Here is a 16,100-nt window from a genome sequence, read left to right as displayed (position 1 = left end):
CAGCATGTATTTTGTAGGCTGTTAATAAAAAAAAGCCAAACCAACACTTTCCTTATGATGGAAACATGTAGCACGAACTGCCTTTAATGTTAATCAAAACTTCTTTTATCACAAAAAATGCAAAGAAGTTTTGGAATTACTTTATGAGTGAAGAACCTAACTCTTCCATTTTATGTATATGTTAAATTGTTCTTTTATTAATATCATGATCACCTCTGCAAAGATTGATAACTCAGATGTTTAGTCATACTTCCAGCATGTAGTGTATTTAGAATCCTGTAAGATCTGTTACGAATTACAGTACAGGGTTCACAGTATTCACAAGGATGTTCCTTGAGGAGGAGACCCAGGAGGAGCTAATGGACCTGCTACCCTATGGGATGGGAGATAGTCTTAATCTTAGTAGACCATGTCTTCTTCCTTTGAATCCCATTCACAGTGGAAGCTGGATGGGACTTAGCAGTGAGTTGAATAATAAACTATAGCTGAGGGAACTTATGTTTGTTTGGTGGAAGACCGTTCAGAACTACATTGGACAGTTAATTCTTGGTAGCTTGGTGTGGTGGATTGGCCCAAGCCAACAATTAAGCACCCACCAACTGCTTTCTCACCCCATTCCCCATGGTGGGATGGGAAAGAGAACTGGAAGAGCAATAGTGAGTAAAAATTTATGGGCTAAGAAAAAGACAGTTTAATAAGTGAAGGGAAAAAATCAAGAAAATTAAAAAAACCCACAAACTCCAGCACCAAATGACGCAAAGGCAAACACACACCACCTCTCACCAGCAGACCAATGCCCAGCCAGTGTCTGAGCAACAGCTACCTTGGAAAGACTACTGCCCCAGTTTTATTGATGAGGATGATGCTGTATGCTATGGAATGTCCCTTTGGTCAGTTGGGGTCAGTTGTCCCAGCTGTTTTCCCTCCCAATCTCCAGACTTGCTGCTGAGGGCGTGGGGAGCAACATGAGAAACAGAGGCAGCCTTGGCCCTGTGCAAGCACTGCTCAGCAATTGCTAAAACATCAGTGTGTTATCAACACTGTTTTAGTCACAAATCTAAAATTCAGCACCACATGGGCTGCTGTGAAGAAAACTACCTCCACTGCAGTCAGACCCAGTACATCTGGGACTACGGGAGTCAGACTGGTTTATAAATATATTAATGGAATTGAAGTATAACATTTTGATTCCATTCGTATGTCTGTCTTTCTCTTGCATGGCTTGATTGTTTATGTACATCATTGTTATACAACCTTCACCTGGTTTAGTAGTAGAAAAAGCTTTAGCTCTAAACTTGCACCTCTCATCTAAGCAGTCTGCTCAATGAGTTCTCTTCTTTCAATTACTTCTTATACTGATTGATTTCACATCTGAATCAGCAGCTCTTGAAGTGTTGAGCATTATAGCTCTCTGAAGCGTGACTTCTGACACCAGAGTATTATGCCGACACAACTGAGACTGATGGTAGTTGTACCACTAGTCTGAGACACCGATGGTAAATCTCCATATTTTGAATTCTAGGGCCACTGTAGGATTTAAAGGTCTTGTGATTACAGTTCTTCAATCTGTAAATTACTGTATAGTCCTACCTCTCAAGAGCTTTGGGAGAAGCACTATCTAAATACCGATGTTCAAAAAGTAGATCCATATTTTTCTAAGAGGCAAGTTAAGTTCATGAAGTATTGTTTATGTCAAATTTTTGTTACCTGTGGTAACCAACTGTGTTCCAAGAAAGTAATGTGATTGTATGGTGGTGTTACCTATGGTTGTTACAGCTTCTGCTAATGTGCTTTTGCTCCTGTGTTAGATTTTTTTCTGCTTCTTGTGATTAACATGTGAAGAGTATACCGGGATACTTATCAGGCAGATTAAATTTTTGATCCCAGAACTGAGTTAGATACAACATATGCTCAGATGTGCATGGTAAACAAAGCTGGAAAGAACACAGTTCTTTATTTTCTAGAACAGACTTACATTTCACACAGTTGCTTGCTTAGAAATACATTAAGCAGCTAATTGTGCTAAATTAGGTTTTACTCCATGCACAAACCCAAATTTCTCCATTAGAGAATTTAGATTTACTTCACAGTCCTCATTAATGGTTCTCATGTTATTTTATATCATGATATCTAATAATGAAAAACAGAACATAAGCATGTTGATAAGGTTAAGGATTTAAACATAAAAAAAATCAGGGACTACAGAGTTAAGGTTAAATATTTACCCAAGCTTGACTGCAGTAATTTTCATGTATAGTCACTGAAATAGCATGTCATTATATAATAGAATATTATCTCTCAGCTATCTTAAGCAATAGAGAATAACAGTATATCATAAATTTAGTATAAAGTACAGTTGACAGGGTGAATCACCTAAAAGTCACACAATTAAAGGGTTATTTTTTAGAGTAACTTTCATCTGTTCACCATACACATATACGGCTAAATTTTTAAAGGGGTCTCAATTTCCTTCTGATTTTATCTCCTCAGTCTATTTCATGCATGTATGATAGGATTAAGATATCTCAGTTTTTCACTTTGGTCACTAATTGATATATCTTAATCCTTTCATATCTCTCCTTAAAATATGAGGCCATCTTTAAAAATTTCACCTAAAGTGCTCAATTTTGCCTTCAGATACCTCCATGCAACTTCCATTGAAGTAATTGGAGCTGTGCCTGCATATCTGATGGTGGAACTGGACTCATTGCAATTAAGGTACACATTTACTGACATAATTAGTCATCTGCAGTAATCACTGGGCCCAGTGTGACATTCTGCATGTGCAGAATTTCCTAGATTGGACCCTCTGCGTGTGGGAGATTGAAGTTAACAATGATAACTTTATTTCATGCCTTAAATTTGTAGCTGTAGCAGAATTTTAATGTGATTTGCTATATTTAATTTTCCTGGTTTTAAATAAGAAATGTGGAAGGAGGACATGAAAACAACATATTTTTTACAGTGATGTCGTCATATATTTTTTCATACCCAACCAGCACACAGGCATTCCGTCATTTCTACAAGCACATTACAGATGGTATGTGCATGCACAATCATTTGTGCAATAGCACACAGTTTAAAATAGCCAACCTTGAGTGTACTGCTTTTTTTTTTTTTTTGTATCTTTCTTCTTGCAAAGCACAGACAAAAAATAGATGTGTAAAGAATCCAACAGTTAACTAACAGCATAAAACCCACATATGAGAAATTTGATACCTCTTAATTCACAATACACATCTTCAAACAACATATTTTCCACTAATTCAAAATGCTGTGTTTTGTGATTGAAAATTGATTCCATGCAGCTCTTAAATTGGTGTCTCTCTCCTGTCACTTGTCTGGGGAGAGGCTCTTTACAAATCTTGACTTTTAAAGCTAATCATTTTGTAGAGAGTCATATAAATCCATGGTTGACCCAAAAGCAGATTTTGAGGAGGTTTTCCGAAATAAAATGCCAGTTTTGAATTTGTGACCACAGAAAAAATTCCAACTCAAAGAAGTTGTTGTGGGGTGTTAGAACCTGTTAAAACACAATGAACATAGTGACTACTCCTGTGATTTAGAATAGTTACTGATAAATATTTGGGTCTAGTTCTAGAAATGTTAAAAAGTGCCAGTTTTCAAAGTATCGGTTTTATTGGTATTGCTTTTCATTTATAGTGCTACCAAGTTTAGTTCTCTCTGAAAATGTTCCACTACAACAAAGGTTAACATATTTTAAGGAAGCCTTAGCTCTGGGGCTTTCACACAACTATTTCCATTAGTGCAACGTCATCTTCCTGTGGCAAGCACAGCCAATATTAATTTCCATAACTTGTTCAAATTGAAGATACTCTTTATAGAACCACATCTTCTTGAAGGTTTAAGATGTGATTTCTTTTTTAAAACAAACAGTGTCATAGGGAAATTGAAAACACAAGAACACATAATTTCTATGAAATAGACGTGAATATTAAAGAGCAAGGTAGTGCTTTTAAAGGACTTTTTGTAAAAAGAAAATATTGCTAGAAAATTAACATATTTTTTACTGTGACTGGTTGAATTGAGAAATTATTCCTCTCAAATAAACTTCAGCTATGGTAAGCAGTTATGTTTTAAGATAGCAGTAGGAGTTAATTACTTTAAAAATAGATTTTAATACTTGTTTACTGCATTAATTCTTAAAATGCTACTGTAATATTTTTCTACATTTAAGCAAATGCATGGTTAGATGATCATGGATTTGTGTCCCCTGCATCCAGAATACTTAACAGGTTTATAATTCAGCCTGTCACTTAAATTCTTTCACTCTTTTCATATCTGTTGCACCAGCTTGATTATGTATAGGAAATCGGGATGTCTGCCTATTTTCAGGTAAAGACTCTCACAATGGAAGCGGTTGATTTCTTGACATCAGTGTTCCTTTGTTCTGTGTTTACACCCTGCTTGTTCTACATGTTTGTACATTTCTTTGTTTTGTTGAGGTGGAAATAAGCTAAAATTGTTGCTAAACCATTTGTTTTTCCAAAAAGTTTTGGCTATTTTTAATTGATTTTCATTGTGTGTTTTTGCAGCAAGCTTAGTAGTGGAGGAACGAACAAGACAGATGAAAATGAAAGTGCACCGTTATAATCAGACATCAGGGTCTGGTTCTAGCCAAGAACATGAGCGTGAGCAATATACCAAGGTAAAGTCAGTAGTATTGAAATGATACTTTGACTTGAAAATTGAAGGCATAAACCTGTGTATTTAAAATATTATATAACCTTCAGGAACACTGTTACAAAGCTTGACAGAAATGTCTTCGAGTAATAGCTTTTTAAGATCATTTTTACCTCCATTTGAAGTCCCTTAGACTTAGTCTTTGATGTCGTCTGAAATGAAACTGCAACAAACAGAACACTTCAAAACTGATTCAGGGAAGAAAAATCCTTCAAGAGCTGTTAAACAAAGTCACGTCACCTTTAGCTTAGGAAGTCCCTGGCCTGCAAACCCCAGGGGGCTGGGGAGGTGGGCCATGGAAGTATCATGGTATATTGGCCCTACTCTTTTGTTCTTCTCTAGGCCCTTGCTGTTGTCTGACATGTAGAGTGCTAGACAGAATTAAATCCAATCCCATGCAGCTGTTCTCGTATTTGTATCCTTTTTTTTTCATCCTAATAATGACACAGATAAAGTATTTCCTTCCCTCGAATACATACTGATTACTTTGATCTTCTTTTCTAATAAAAGCATAAAGATTTCCTCTGATAATTTAGTGTACATAAAATTACATTAATGAAGTTATATAGAGGGACTTTCAATTTTTTTCTTGATCATGCTAAAATGATATCCCACAACCTTGTAAGTTCAAAACTGTATAGGCTTCTGAGCAGACTTCTGAAAACATCTTGCACATTTGCACTGCCACTTACAAATCAAGCTGTGAGGGGCTGGAGCTGAACTTCCTGCTAAAGGCATTTTGCCTTGTGGTGCCTAAAGGAGGGGGAACATTTGCAGAAGTCAGGAGGGGAAATGTTTAGCTAGATTCTGTGTTTCCTTTTAGAAGGACCACCACTTGTGTTGGTGTAGGCAAAGTAAAGTGCAGAGACAAAACCAGTGGTAACTCAGCTGTGGGGAAAGCATTCCCGCAATTCTCTTCTTCAAGTGCCATTGAGAGTTATGTGCTTTCAGTGAGTGACCATGGGACAACAGTATGAATGTAGAAGTCCACTCTAAAAAAACTCAAAGATGCACATAGCAACTGTGTGTGTTAAAAAAAACATATCAGAAAAAAACAGTAGTTGAAAGAAAATCACGGTTTTTATTAATTTAGACTTCTGTGCTTCAAGAGCCACGTTTCAAAGACTTTCTTCACATCAATAAGAACTAAATGCCTATATTTTTATTACTGTGTTTTAAAGGAGACAAACTTTAAATTTGTGAACTGTTGCTATAGAGAAAACAACAAACATTTTCAAGCTCTAAACAGCTTCAGACAACAGAATGCTGCTGGTGTTTATTGCTGTAGCACAGGCACTGGGTTTTCTGTTGCCAGTTAAATATGGAGGCAACTTTAATAAGGATGTTTCTTTTTTGAGACCACCTCACCGTGACCACAGAACTTAAATGAAACAGTTCTCAAAGGGAAGAGAAATAAGCGAAACAAGGCTTTAGGTCCTCAATTGCCAAATTGTGGGATATCAGTGCGATTGAAAATAAAGCAACAGTTAGGATGGAAATTTCCAATGAGATCATCTGTCAGAAGCCAGAATTCATATAATAATTAGAACAGCTCATTTGATATTGGGTTTGCCGTTACCTTCACAAGAGGTCAACTCAGTACAAGAGGGTGAGATGCAGTGTGTCTCTGCAGTACTTCCAAGCCAGTTAACATGTTAAAAAAATAGTAAAAATGGGTTTGATAAAGTTTGCAGGAGAGAAGGGTAATGTGCAATCTGAGGCCTTTGGCCAAGATGACCAAACATAGTCAAATGCCAGTTTTCTGATTTGGATTCACTGTGCTGACTGATTGATTCAAATGTTCATATTTTTCATTATGAAGCATATTTTTTTTAATCCTAACTCTCTTTAATATTTATCATAACCATTATTTTTGCTCCTCAATGTATTTTTCTTATTGGGTTAATGTAGATCCAATGTATGGTTAGGTAGTTGTTGGAAAACATCAACCTGCAATGTTACAAATTTCTGTTACCTCTAGTACCTAGAGTTTTCTAGTATCATCTTTAGTTTCTAAATATATGGGGAAATTAAATCAGAGTTGAAACCACAATGTGATGGATACTAAATAGAAAGAACTGTTGAAAATTGTTTGGCTTTTGTTTTTGTTTTTGTTTTTTTTAAAGGTACAACCACAAATTTGAGGAAGCAAATTCTCTGTCCGCTGTTACAAGAAAAATTTTTGGGGAGTACTCAGTGTTCTGACAGACATATACTCCTTTCCATGCTAAAACAGTAGTAAGGAAAATGAATTAATTGTGCTGGACTTTAAATCCAAAAATCTTTAATTTTTCATGTATTTTCTACATGATAATGGTATAGTCCTACATAGGATAGCAGTGATGTAGCTGTTTGCTTCATATCACTATGGTGATAGTCATCACTTTAAAAATGTTACTAAAGCAAACCTTGTGCTACTCTCTTTCTTTACCCTCAGAAGATGCTGAAAGGGTCAAGAAAATAAATCAGACAGGGGAAGAGTTAGACAGCTCTAATGAAAAGGTAGTAAGTCATATCAGTTGGTGCAGTAAAGCTGATGACTGACACTTCTAAGTATTTAAGACTATACCTAATTTCTGCTGCTAAAATCTGTGGAAAGTCTTTGAAAGCTGCAGGAGCAAGACTTACTTAAAATAAAAAAGAAAAAAGTGTTCAGTGGTCTAATAGACATTCTGTAATAGTGAGAAAGAAATATTAAATGACAGTTAAATGGCAGTTGCAAGCAGAGTTTGTCCCTCTTTAACAGAAATTCTTCTTTCCCAAGTAGCAGTGTTTGCCCACTGCTTCAGATTTACTAGAGAAATTATGCTGTGTTGCATATTGAGAAACGATTCCCTTCTGCTTCTCAGAGCAATCAGCTCACATGGATTTGATCTTCTACCATTTAAGCATTTGCAAATATGCTTGGTTTATTACATATAAAATTCTCTAAACTTTTCAAAAATTTTCCTTCAGTATGGGCTGGATCTCGTTTGCAATAGTTATTTATATGTATGCAAAATGAATTCCTTAAATGTAAGTACATTTTCTCTTATATTGAAACAAACCATTTTTCCAGAGGTATCATAACATGGTCTTTGCAATTTCCAGTTCATTCCTGGTGCATTTCTTCCATTTTTGTAATTTCTCCCGCTCAGTTTCTCAATCTTCTAGTCTCAGTGAGGAAGCATTAATTTTTCAAACATGCACCATGCAAGTTAGTGTATAAACATTTTTAAACATCTGTGTTTTAACCATCCATTAATGGATTTTGAATAGGTAACTGTCTGCTCTACAACATTTGTATAGGTCTTGAAGTTCCACTTTAATTGTTTTGAGACCTGTACAGAGCTCACATCCTTATTTCCTTCAGTTCCAGTGGAAAGACTCCAGAATTTGTGAAACAATTAAATTCTAAAAAACTAAAATAAATTAAAAAAAAAAAAAAAAAAAAAAAAAAAAAAAAAAAAAAAACACCATCCTCTGTGGATTTGGCAAAAGGGTTTAAAGAGCAGCTTTATAAACATCTGTCTGCCTTCTTTCTTATATATTGGTAAGGCTGTACTGGCTAAATACACGTATTTGTGCTGTTCCAGTGTTTGAGAGAATCAGAACACTTCAGTAGCATAATTCTGGATTTGCATTGATATAAATGACAGTATATCTTAATTAGACTTTTAATTCAAAATACAGTAAGTTTTTTTATTCCAGATGCTACACACAGAACACAAACACCATGCTGCAGCTGTTCCAGCTTTCCAGAGAATGTGCAACACATTCTTTTAGAAGGTCTGTTTATTCAAGAGTTACTGTTCAGAGCACTGTAGTACGTACTTAAAAGGACATCAGTCTATATTTAGATGAACTACCATGTGATTGGTCAGCATTTAGCATAAAAGCGTGAAAGTGGCATTAGTTTGGTGGCACTCTGGATTTAACTTGATATTTCATGTCTACAAGGAAGGGCTCAGTGAAAGAGACTCGGTCAGGATGACAGGAGGCTGATTATTTTAAGTTTTACAGGATGCTGGGCAAGGCACTTAAAGCCATGTATAGCAAATGCTCTTGGAGATTGAGGTGATGAGTATCTTCTTTCAATCTCCCTTCATCCACCTTCAAGAAAAAATAATTTACTATATGTCATACTTATATGACTCACTGCAGTACTGGTAGGGTTTCACAAATTTCGGTGAGGTCCATTCATTCAACTTGTGGGATTCACTGCCATTTTGACGTGGTTTGACTTGCTCATTTTCCCTGTTCAAGAAAAAATAATTTACTATATGTCATACTTATATGACTCACTGCAGTACTGGTAGGGTTTCACAAATTTCGGTGAGGTCCATTCATTCAACTTGTGGGATTCACTGCCATTTTGACGTGGTTTGACTTGCTCATTTTTCCTGTTCCCTGTTCAGAAGTTGAGTGGTGTTCCCAGTAGTTGAGTTGGATACAGTTATGGGAAGAGTTACATAGACTGGGCTCCAAACCATCAGGTGAGCTGCTCCTAATTCACAGACCCAGATGCTGGTAGGAGTCAGAGGTGAGGCCTAGACACACCAAGGTGCCAACTACTGGGATGTGAACCCCAGCAGCATTCTGAGGAACCTGTGTGAGCAGTCATGAAACTCAAGGTGCTTTGTACATGATTCAGCATTTCCTGACAAAATTCCTTTTTAAAAGTGCCTCAAAAGGTAGCTGTGGTCTCAAAACTTGCATAAGCCCCTGGGTGAATCTAACCCTTAACCTTTTCTGGTCTGGATTTCTCTTTCCTCGTTTTAATTTCCTCATTTTAACCTGCATTTAATTTTCTCATTTAATTGCCTCATTTGAAGCACTTAATGGGGCACATATTTTCAGAGGTTAGTAAACTGAGGCTTTTTTTGTACTCAAAGGAGGGGATACTCCTTCAGTTTTCAAAGCTCTGAACTACTGTATTCTCCATGGTTTTGGGAGATAAATCTATAAATATAAATAATTATTCATATAGAAAATAAGATAATTATAATAGAATAGTAAATGACTTCAAAAATATGCCTTGTAATCAGTAAAATTCCTAACATTGTTAGTCATTGAGGAACTGTAAAAGTATTCATGAAGTATACTCTTGGTTTATGTCTGTGCTCTTTCCATTGACGTTAACACATCTGCAGTTTATCATACCCCTTTTTTCTCCTTTTGCTGGCATAGAAGCAGCAGATCCACAGTTGGCAAAGTGAATGGAAGAACTACATTTCAGCTGTTTGTATTTCAGATTGAAAAAACTTCTGTCTTTGTAATGCAGAAGCACACAGTGCAGATAGTTTGGGCATTTGAATCTAGGTACTATTAATATCTAAAAAAACAGACCTATTCTTTAGTAATTACTAGCAAAGTTTCTGCAAAATTCAGCAAGTCTTCTATTTTGATAAATGATGCACCGTGAAATACAAATGTTACATAAGCTTTAAGTCTGTAAAATACATAGTTGAAAGAGAAGTGATTGTAGTGAAAATTCATGTTCTTTTGAAGCTTAAAAATTATATAATATTTAAATATAATATGAGAAGGAAACTTATTACAAATACGTGCAGAGTTATGAAGGGCTGTAGTTTTCTAGGTGAGCAGGACTGTATCATGTTACTTTTGAGCCCAGTTGGAAACCTGCAGGCATTACTTTAATGCAGATACCAAATAAGTGGATTTTAGCCCATGTCATTTTTCTTCTGAACGATAAGTTCAGGTGTATTGAAACAATAAAACATTTTTTTAATGATCACTGCTTTGTGGAAGAATACTATTTACTTCTGTCTATATTTGAGGGAAAAAGAGGTTAGCTTCAAAATTGATTTAATTTTGTTCATCTGTTAGCTGAGATGACTGATAATGAGATTGTACTGAAAAGGGGTAGGTAGGGAAAAAGTAGAAGTTGTATGCTTCCTGTAGAGGACAATGAATTCAGTAGAAGCAGCAGCTATAGAAAGAAGAGCTAAATCCAGAAGAAGTAGTAGTAAAATATAAATGCTGTAGCACACAGCATTAACTTTCAGCATCACCACTTTTTGTGTGTGATTTCTGTGAAGGGAAGCATTTTAAGTTTCTTGGGAATTACAGACCTGGCATACAGTGTAAAGGGGTAGTAAAGATTCAACCATGCAATGAAAATCTCATTTAGGAAGGGATGCTCTATGTTTCATGCAGTAGCTCTGTGACTGGAATACCAAAGCAAGTAGAAGACATGGATTCAGTTTTTTCTTTATCTGCTATCTCACCATACAATTCTGTTTACCAACTTATGAAAGACTGGCTGTTAAGCCAGTCTGATATTTACAAAGCACTTCCATTTTGTACAGACTGCTGGACTATAGGGAGCAAGACAGAGTGAGGATATCTACATAGCCCACACGTACATGAACTGACGACAGTGTGGCAATAAATGGTTTCATATTGATAATGAACAGTCATTCATTGAGGCTGAGTCCCTAAAGAGTCAATGATATACAAGTTGGGACTTCTGGCTTCTCTCCCAGTAACCTAACCAGTAAGGTGGACAACCATGCTTGATGCTTTCTCTCCCCCTCCTACCCATCCTCCCCAGCACATGTAGGTAGCCCATGAAAGGTGGAACAAATTCAGTACGAGTGAAACAGAGGGTCTTCTGCTGCCCCACATGGCATATATAGTCCACTATGTTCAACTTTGTTATTTTGCTGTTGACTAATAAATTCAGTGCTAAACAAAGAGCCAGATTCAGATGTGGCTTGGGACAAAGGCCAGCAGCCTATACCTCCCTCAGCACTTAAGAAAGGCTTCCATCAGGACAAAGGAACTCACTTTGTCTGGCCTTGATGTTTCCCTTGATGGGAGGGCTCAGATAGTGTCAGCCTTCTACAGCAGCACATCATGCTTGCTCAGGGACCACATGCATCTTCTACCATTCCAGATTCACTGTAGGCACGCTCAAACCAAGGGCCACCAAGAGAATGTAGACTTTTTGGTAAGGAAGAAAAGTGACTAAACATCATAATGATGGAATCAGATTGTCTTCAGCAAATAACAAAACATGGAGATATTTCTGAGACACTGTTACAATGCATAAAAACCCCCATGTATTTGAGAGAGATTGCATGGTTTTATTTTAAACAAAGTATTTTTAAAGCCTCACCTATGGGGGAATAATTTCTAGATATGGTCTAAATATATAGAAAGGATGAAATCCCTATTTTGCTGAAATCAACCGAGATTTTATTATTTAACAGGATCATGATTTCTTTTGCAGGTTGCAAGTCTATTTAGCTCAGTGGAAAGCCAGAACATTCCATGTGTTCAGATGCATTTCATATTTCTAGATGACTCGTTTTAGAAAAGCTTAAAGGATTCATTAGGAAATCTGTAGGAATTTTGCATAAAATATCAAGGCTGACTCAGGAGTGGGGCAGTTTAATTTAAACTGGAAAAAAATTAACCATTCACTTTTCCAGCCTCTGAACATTTATGTTTAGCTTCATAGCTTTTATTCTTACTTTGATTTTTTTTTAGACTTTAGATGAAAAATATGTCATCTAAAGAAATTTAAATGTTCCATTAGTATGAAATAGAGCTGATAAGAATTAGCATGCTTTGTATTTCCATTCTGAAGAGGTTTATTTTGCAGACTGAAAGAGGGCAAGAGCAAAATTATTTAACAGACTCTACAATTCATTTCCAAAAGGAGATCTGAATAAACATACCAGCATAGTCTCACCTTAACTCCATTGGTCATTTATACTCAGATAAGTCACACCAAGTCACTTGGAAAGAGAATCTCCAAGTAAATCCTTGATGTAGTTTAAAATATTTTTAAATATTAGCGTTCTTGAGTCCTCTGTGTTACCTGCTTTATTAAATCAGAGTTCTGCTGCATTTGTTTCCATGTCAATGCCTGTTAGACATGTTATTTGAGCTCAAAGTCGTCATCCTCCAAGCTATTCTGAAATCATCTGCAGAGTTTCATTTAGTATTTGAAGCTGAAAATTTACCTTTAGTAAACCAGAGCTTTCTCTCCTGCAGATGTTTTTATTCAGTCAGTCAGTGCAAGTCCCTCACAGGGTGGCTAAGAGTTTCCTCAGTGCACACTCCTCAGGTCAAATCCACAGGTGTTTATTAATAAATTGGTTTTTGTTTTTAGTCTTGGTGCATGCCAATCTTGACATCCAGGAGCTGTGAGTAGCCCTGAAACATATGCTGAGACACTAAATTTATACAGCCTCCATTTCTCCTATGGATTTCTATTTACAGTCAGGACTTTATTCCTCTTTATTCCCTCCCCTTCTCTACTCCTGTTAACTTCCTCATCTTATCTTAAACGTTTTACCAAGAGGTTTCCAAGTGTGTTGTGGAGACCTCAAACATAGTGGCTGAAAAACACTGGAGCAAGAGAAGATAAAACTAGCTTGAGGACAGGGGGCCTGGCACATTCATCTGTACAAACCCGAGCTTGTGTTTTCCAAGCTTTTAAAGTTAAGTCATTACATTTGCTGACCAGGAGCCTGCAACCCAATGTCTAGTTGAGCTGAGGATATTCACATATTGTCACAGTTTTGTGTATAATTCATAAATAAACTTTTATGACTTGCAATTTTACAGAGCACAGATCTGGAAAATAAACTCCCTAGAGTGTCATGTCAAAAACTGCCTAGTATTTCCACATGTTAATAGTTTTCCCATAATATGCCCTGGGAAGTATACCACTGTCTTAGTCACTTCCGAGCCAAGAGTACCTTGCTCTCTAATGATAGTGGGTTTTAATTTTGTGAACCTGACAATGGTCTGATCCTCAAATCTGTGTGACTGAAGATTTAGGTAAGTGTTACATTGTTAGGATTGAAGCTTCCTTTTATATATGTCTGACTGATGATGTAATACGAGCATTATGTAATAGTTGGTGTGGTGTTGCAGTTGGTTTAACTAATCAAAGCTTCTGCTTTTAACAAAAGGGAGTAACTTCTACCCCCATACACATATTCCTCCTTCTGTGTCTTCTGCTAGTCCTCACATGTGTGCCCATGTAAAAGGAACTAGATCAGGGAACTGATCTGCATGAAAACAGATACTACTTTTGCTAAGTTAGTTTTCTGCATGGCCATTTCTCTACTATTATGATACAATGAGATATCTTGAGGTACAAAATGTACTTTTTTCCTTTTCTGATATAACTTAGTTATTGAAATCAATCCCAAACATCAGCTTCATGTAGAATTATATTTCATTCAGACTCATATGCAGTTCTGTTCCAAACTAACTGTACAGGTATTTCATAGCATATTTTTTAATATTTGAAAAATTGAAAAAAGGGTATATAGCCAAATAGATGGCATGCATGTACTTGAGAATATGTCTGTCCACTGCATAAATATTTCATTATTATAGTGCCAGTTTACTAAAGAACCAGCAGCCTATTATTTAAATTCCAATGCTGTAATTTATTTCAAGTGTCTTATTTAGTCCATAAATATCATGTTTGATCTCTTCGCTAGATATAAAGACTATTTAATATAGGCATTCTCTGAATTTCATACACTTTTGTCAGAACTGAAAGCAGTTAGAGAGAATTGTCATACTTAGGTCATTTGTTGTCTCAATATATGCGTTATGTTTTGATGAGAGTCCTCACCCTTTCTTTTCTTAATCTCTAGTATAATATACAAACAGATCAGTACAGAAGTTGTGATAACGTCTCTGCCAAATCATCAGATAGTGATGTCAGTGATGTGTCAGCCATTTCCCGAACCAGCAGTGCCTCACGCCTCAGCAGCACAAGTTTTATGTCAGAGCAATCTGAACGCCCTCGGGGCAGAATCAGGTGAGTTCTCAGTGCAGCTTCAACTGTATCACACCCCCTCTTTCATTTAGTGACAAAATACAACCAGAAATTACTGAAATTATATCACCACAACATAAGAATTTATGAAAAATGTTATGCACATATAAACTGTATTCCATTGCTAGCGTAAGATGACAATATTTGTGCAGTTGTACATCTAGAACAGAAAGCAATCTTCCCATGATGAGATGACAGATTAATGTATTTGTGGCAAGCAGCGCTTGAACACTCACTATCATCTCATTGCTAGCTATGAATCAGTGTAATCTATATGCCAACAAGTTATTACAACAGAAATATTACTAGATTTTTTATCTAAAGAAATTTCTTTCATGAAAGCTCTGTTTTTCTTTCATTCAATCTATGTATTTATTTCCCCACCTACCTGCTTTTATTTTGCTGTTTTCATGCATATGAGAAATTACTAGACTTGAAACAAATATTGTGTATAGTAATTTTGGTAGCTCTGGTTCAAAGTAGTTTAATTCATTTTGTTATCAATAATTAAATATCTCTTTCATCCTTGATGATAATTTATTCTCAGTTTAGTGCTTTCTTATATACACAAATTGGTTCCTGTCTTCATATAACTTGATGACAAAACTCCCACCACCTTATAATGGCTGTAGGATTATTTTGGTAGTCTATGATTATATCTACCAATGTATGAGCTCTCAAAAATTTGTCTTGAAGTATTATAAGACACAAGAAGAATTAGGAAATATTAAAAAAAAAATATTACTGTGGAGGAAATCAGTGTGATAAAAGTCTGGCTGGCATTATTTAGTACTTCAGAACACTTCTAGACAGATTCACTATCAGAGAAATTCAGCTGTAGGCTTTTTGATCTCTTCATGCAATGGGAAGGGATGTTAGGGAAACTCAGAAACTGTCCTCTATGTATGAAGTAGCTCCATCCCATTTGTTTGTTAAGGAGGGTTCACAAGGGAACTCAAAGTTATCTTTCAGATTGGTGAAATTATAAATTGACATCTGCAATAATCCACAATTCAGTAGAAAACTGCAGTGGAACTGTAAATGTATTTAAAGTTAATCAAGTGTTTAAAGCTATTTCAATTCATGTGTTTAAATGCCACATTTCGTTATGTCCTAGCTTTTCAGTATTTGTGTCCAAGGAACCTGATGTTAACATATATCAAGCAGGATGGGATAGGATGGGGTAGTTGAACAAGTGGGGCAAGGAAAAGAGCATTTTTTGACTTCCTGACTTCTGTCTTACTGAAACCACATATCCACCATCATCTTCATTTAGAAGTGTGTCAGCTCAGTGGCCATGGCAAGTGTGTGAATGTAAAGTTAAGTTTAAAGACAAAATTTGTTGAACTGCCTTTTTATACACCTGCCTTTGTTCTCCATATATCTTCTGGAGATAAGACCTATGAAGAACCTAGTAAGCATATAGAAACTCAGAGGAGGTGGCCCGGTGTTAGCCATCTCACTAAGTCATTTAACTAGTATCCTTAGGTACCTTTGGTAACCAGAAGAAAAATACACAAATTCAGACTACACAAGCAAAATTCCTGGTCTGCATCACCTTTGGAAAGGGTGTCTGTCT

The 16,100-nt window shown here is 36.2% G+C and overlaps 1 protein-coding gene across 29 annotated transcripts in view; it reads left to right on the top strand.

The window, feature by feature from the left end:
- RIMS1 (regulating synaptic membrane exocytosis 1) overlaps window positions 1-16,100 on the top strand; it is a 340,605-nt gene that overhangs the window by 258,481 nt on the left and 66,024 nt on the right. For 18 of the 29 annotated variants that reach the window (XM_042803089.1, XM_042803063.1, XM_042803062.1 and 15 more), the window contains 2 exons: window positions 4,557-4,669; window positions 14,337-14,503. The exons of 10 other annotated variants lie outside the window; for them this stretch is intronic. In XM_042803089.1, coding sequence (XP_042659023.1) covers window positions 4,557-4,669; window positions 14,337-14,503 — 280 coding nt within the window. Of the gene's footprint in view, window positions 1-2,637; window positions 2,719-4,556; window positions 4,670-14,336; window positions 14,504-16,100 lie in introns of those variants that run through there. One more of the 29 variants, XR_006166416.1, reaches the window with a different exon arrangement.

This window comes from Tyto alba, unplaced genomic scaffold (assembly GCF_018691265.1).
Source record: "Tyto alba isolate M040663 unplaced genomic scaffold, T.alba_DEE_v4.0 Super-Scaffold_40, whole genome shotgun sequence".
NCBI lineage: Eukaryota > Metazoa > Chordata > Aves > Strigiformes > Tytonidae > Tyto > Tyto alba.
The sequence above is the reverse complement of the archived record's forward strand: the minus strand, read 5'-3'. Positions and strand labels throughout refer to the sequence as shown.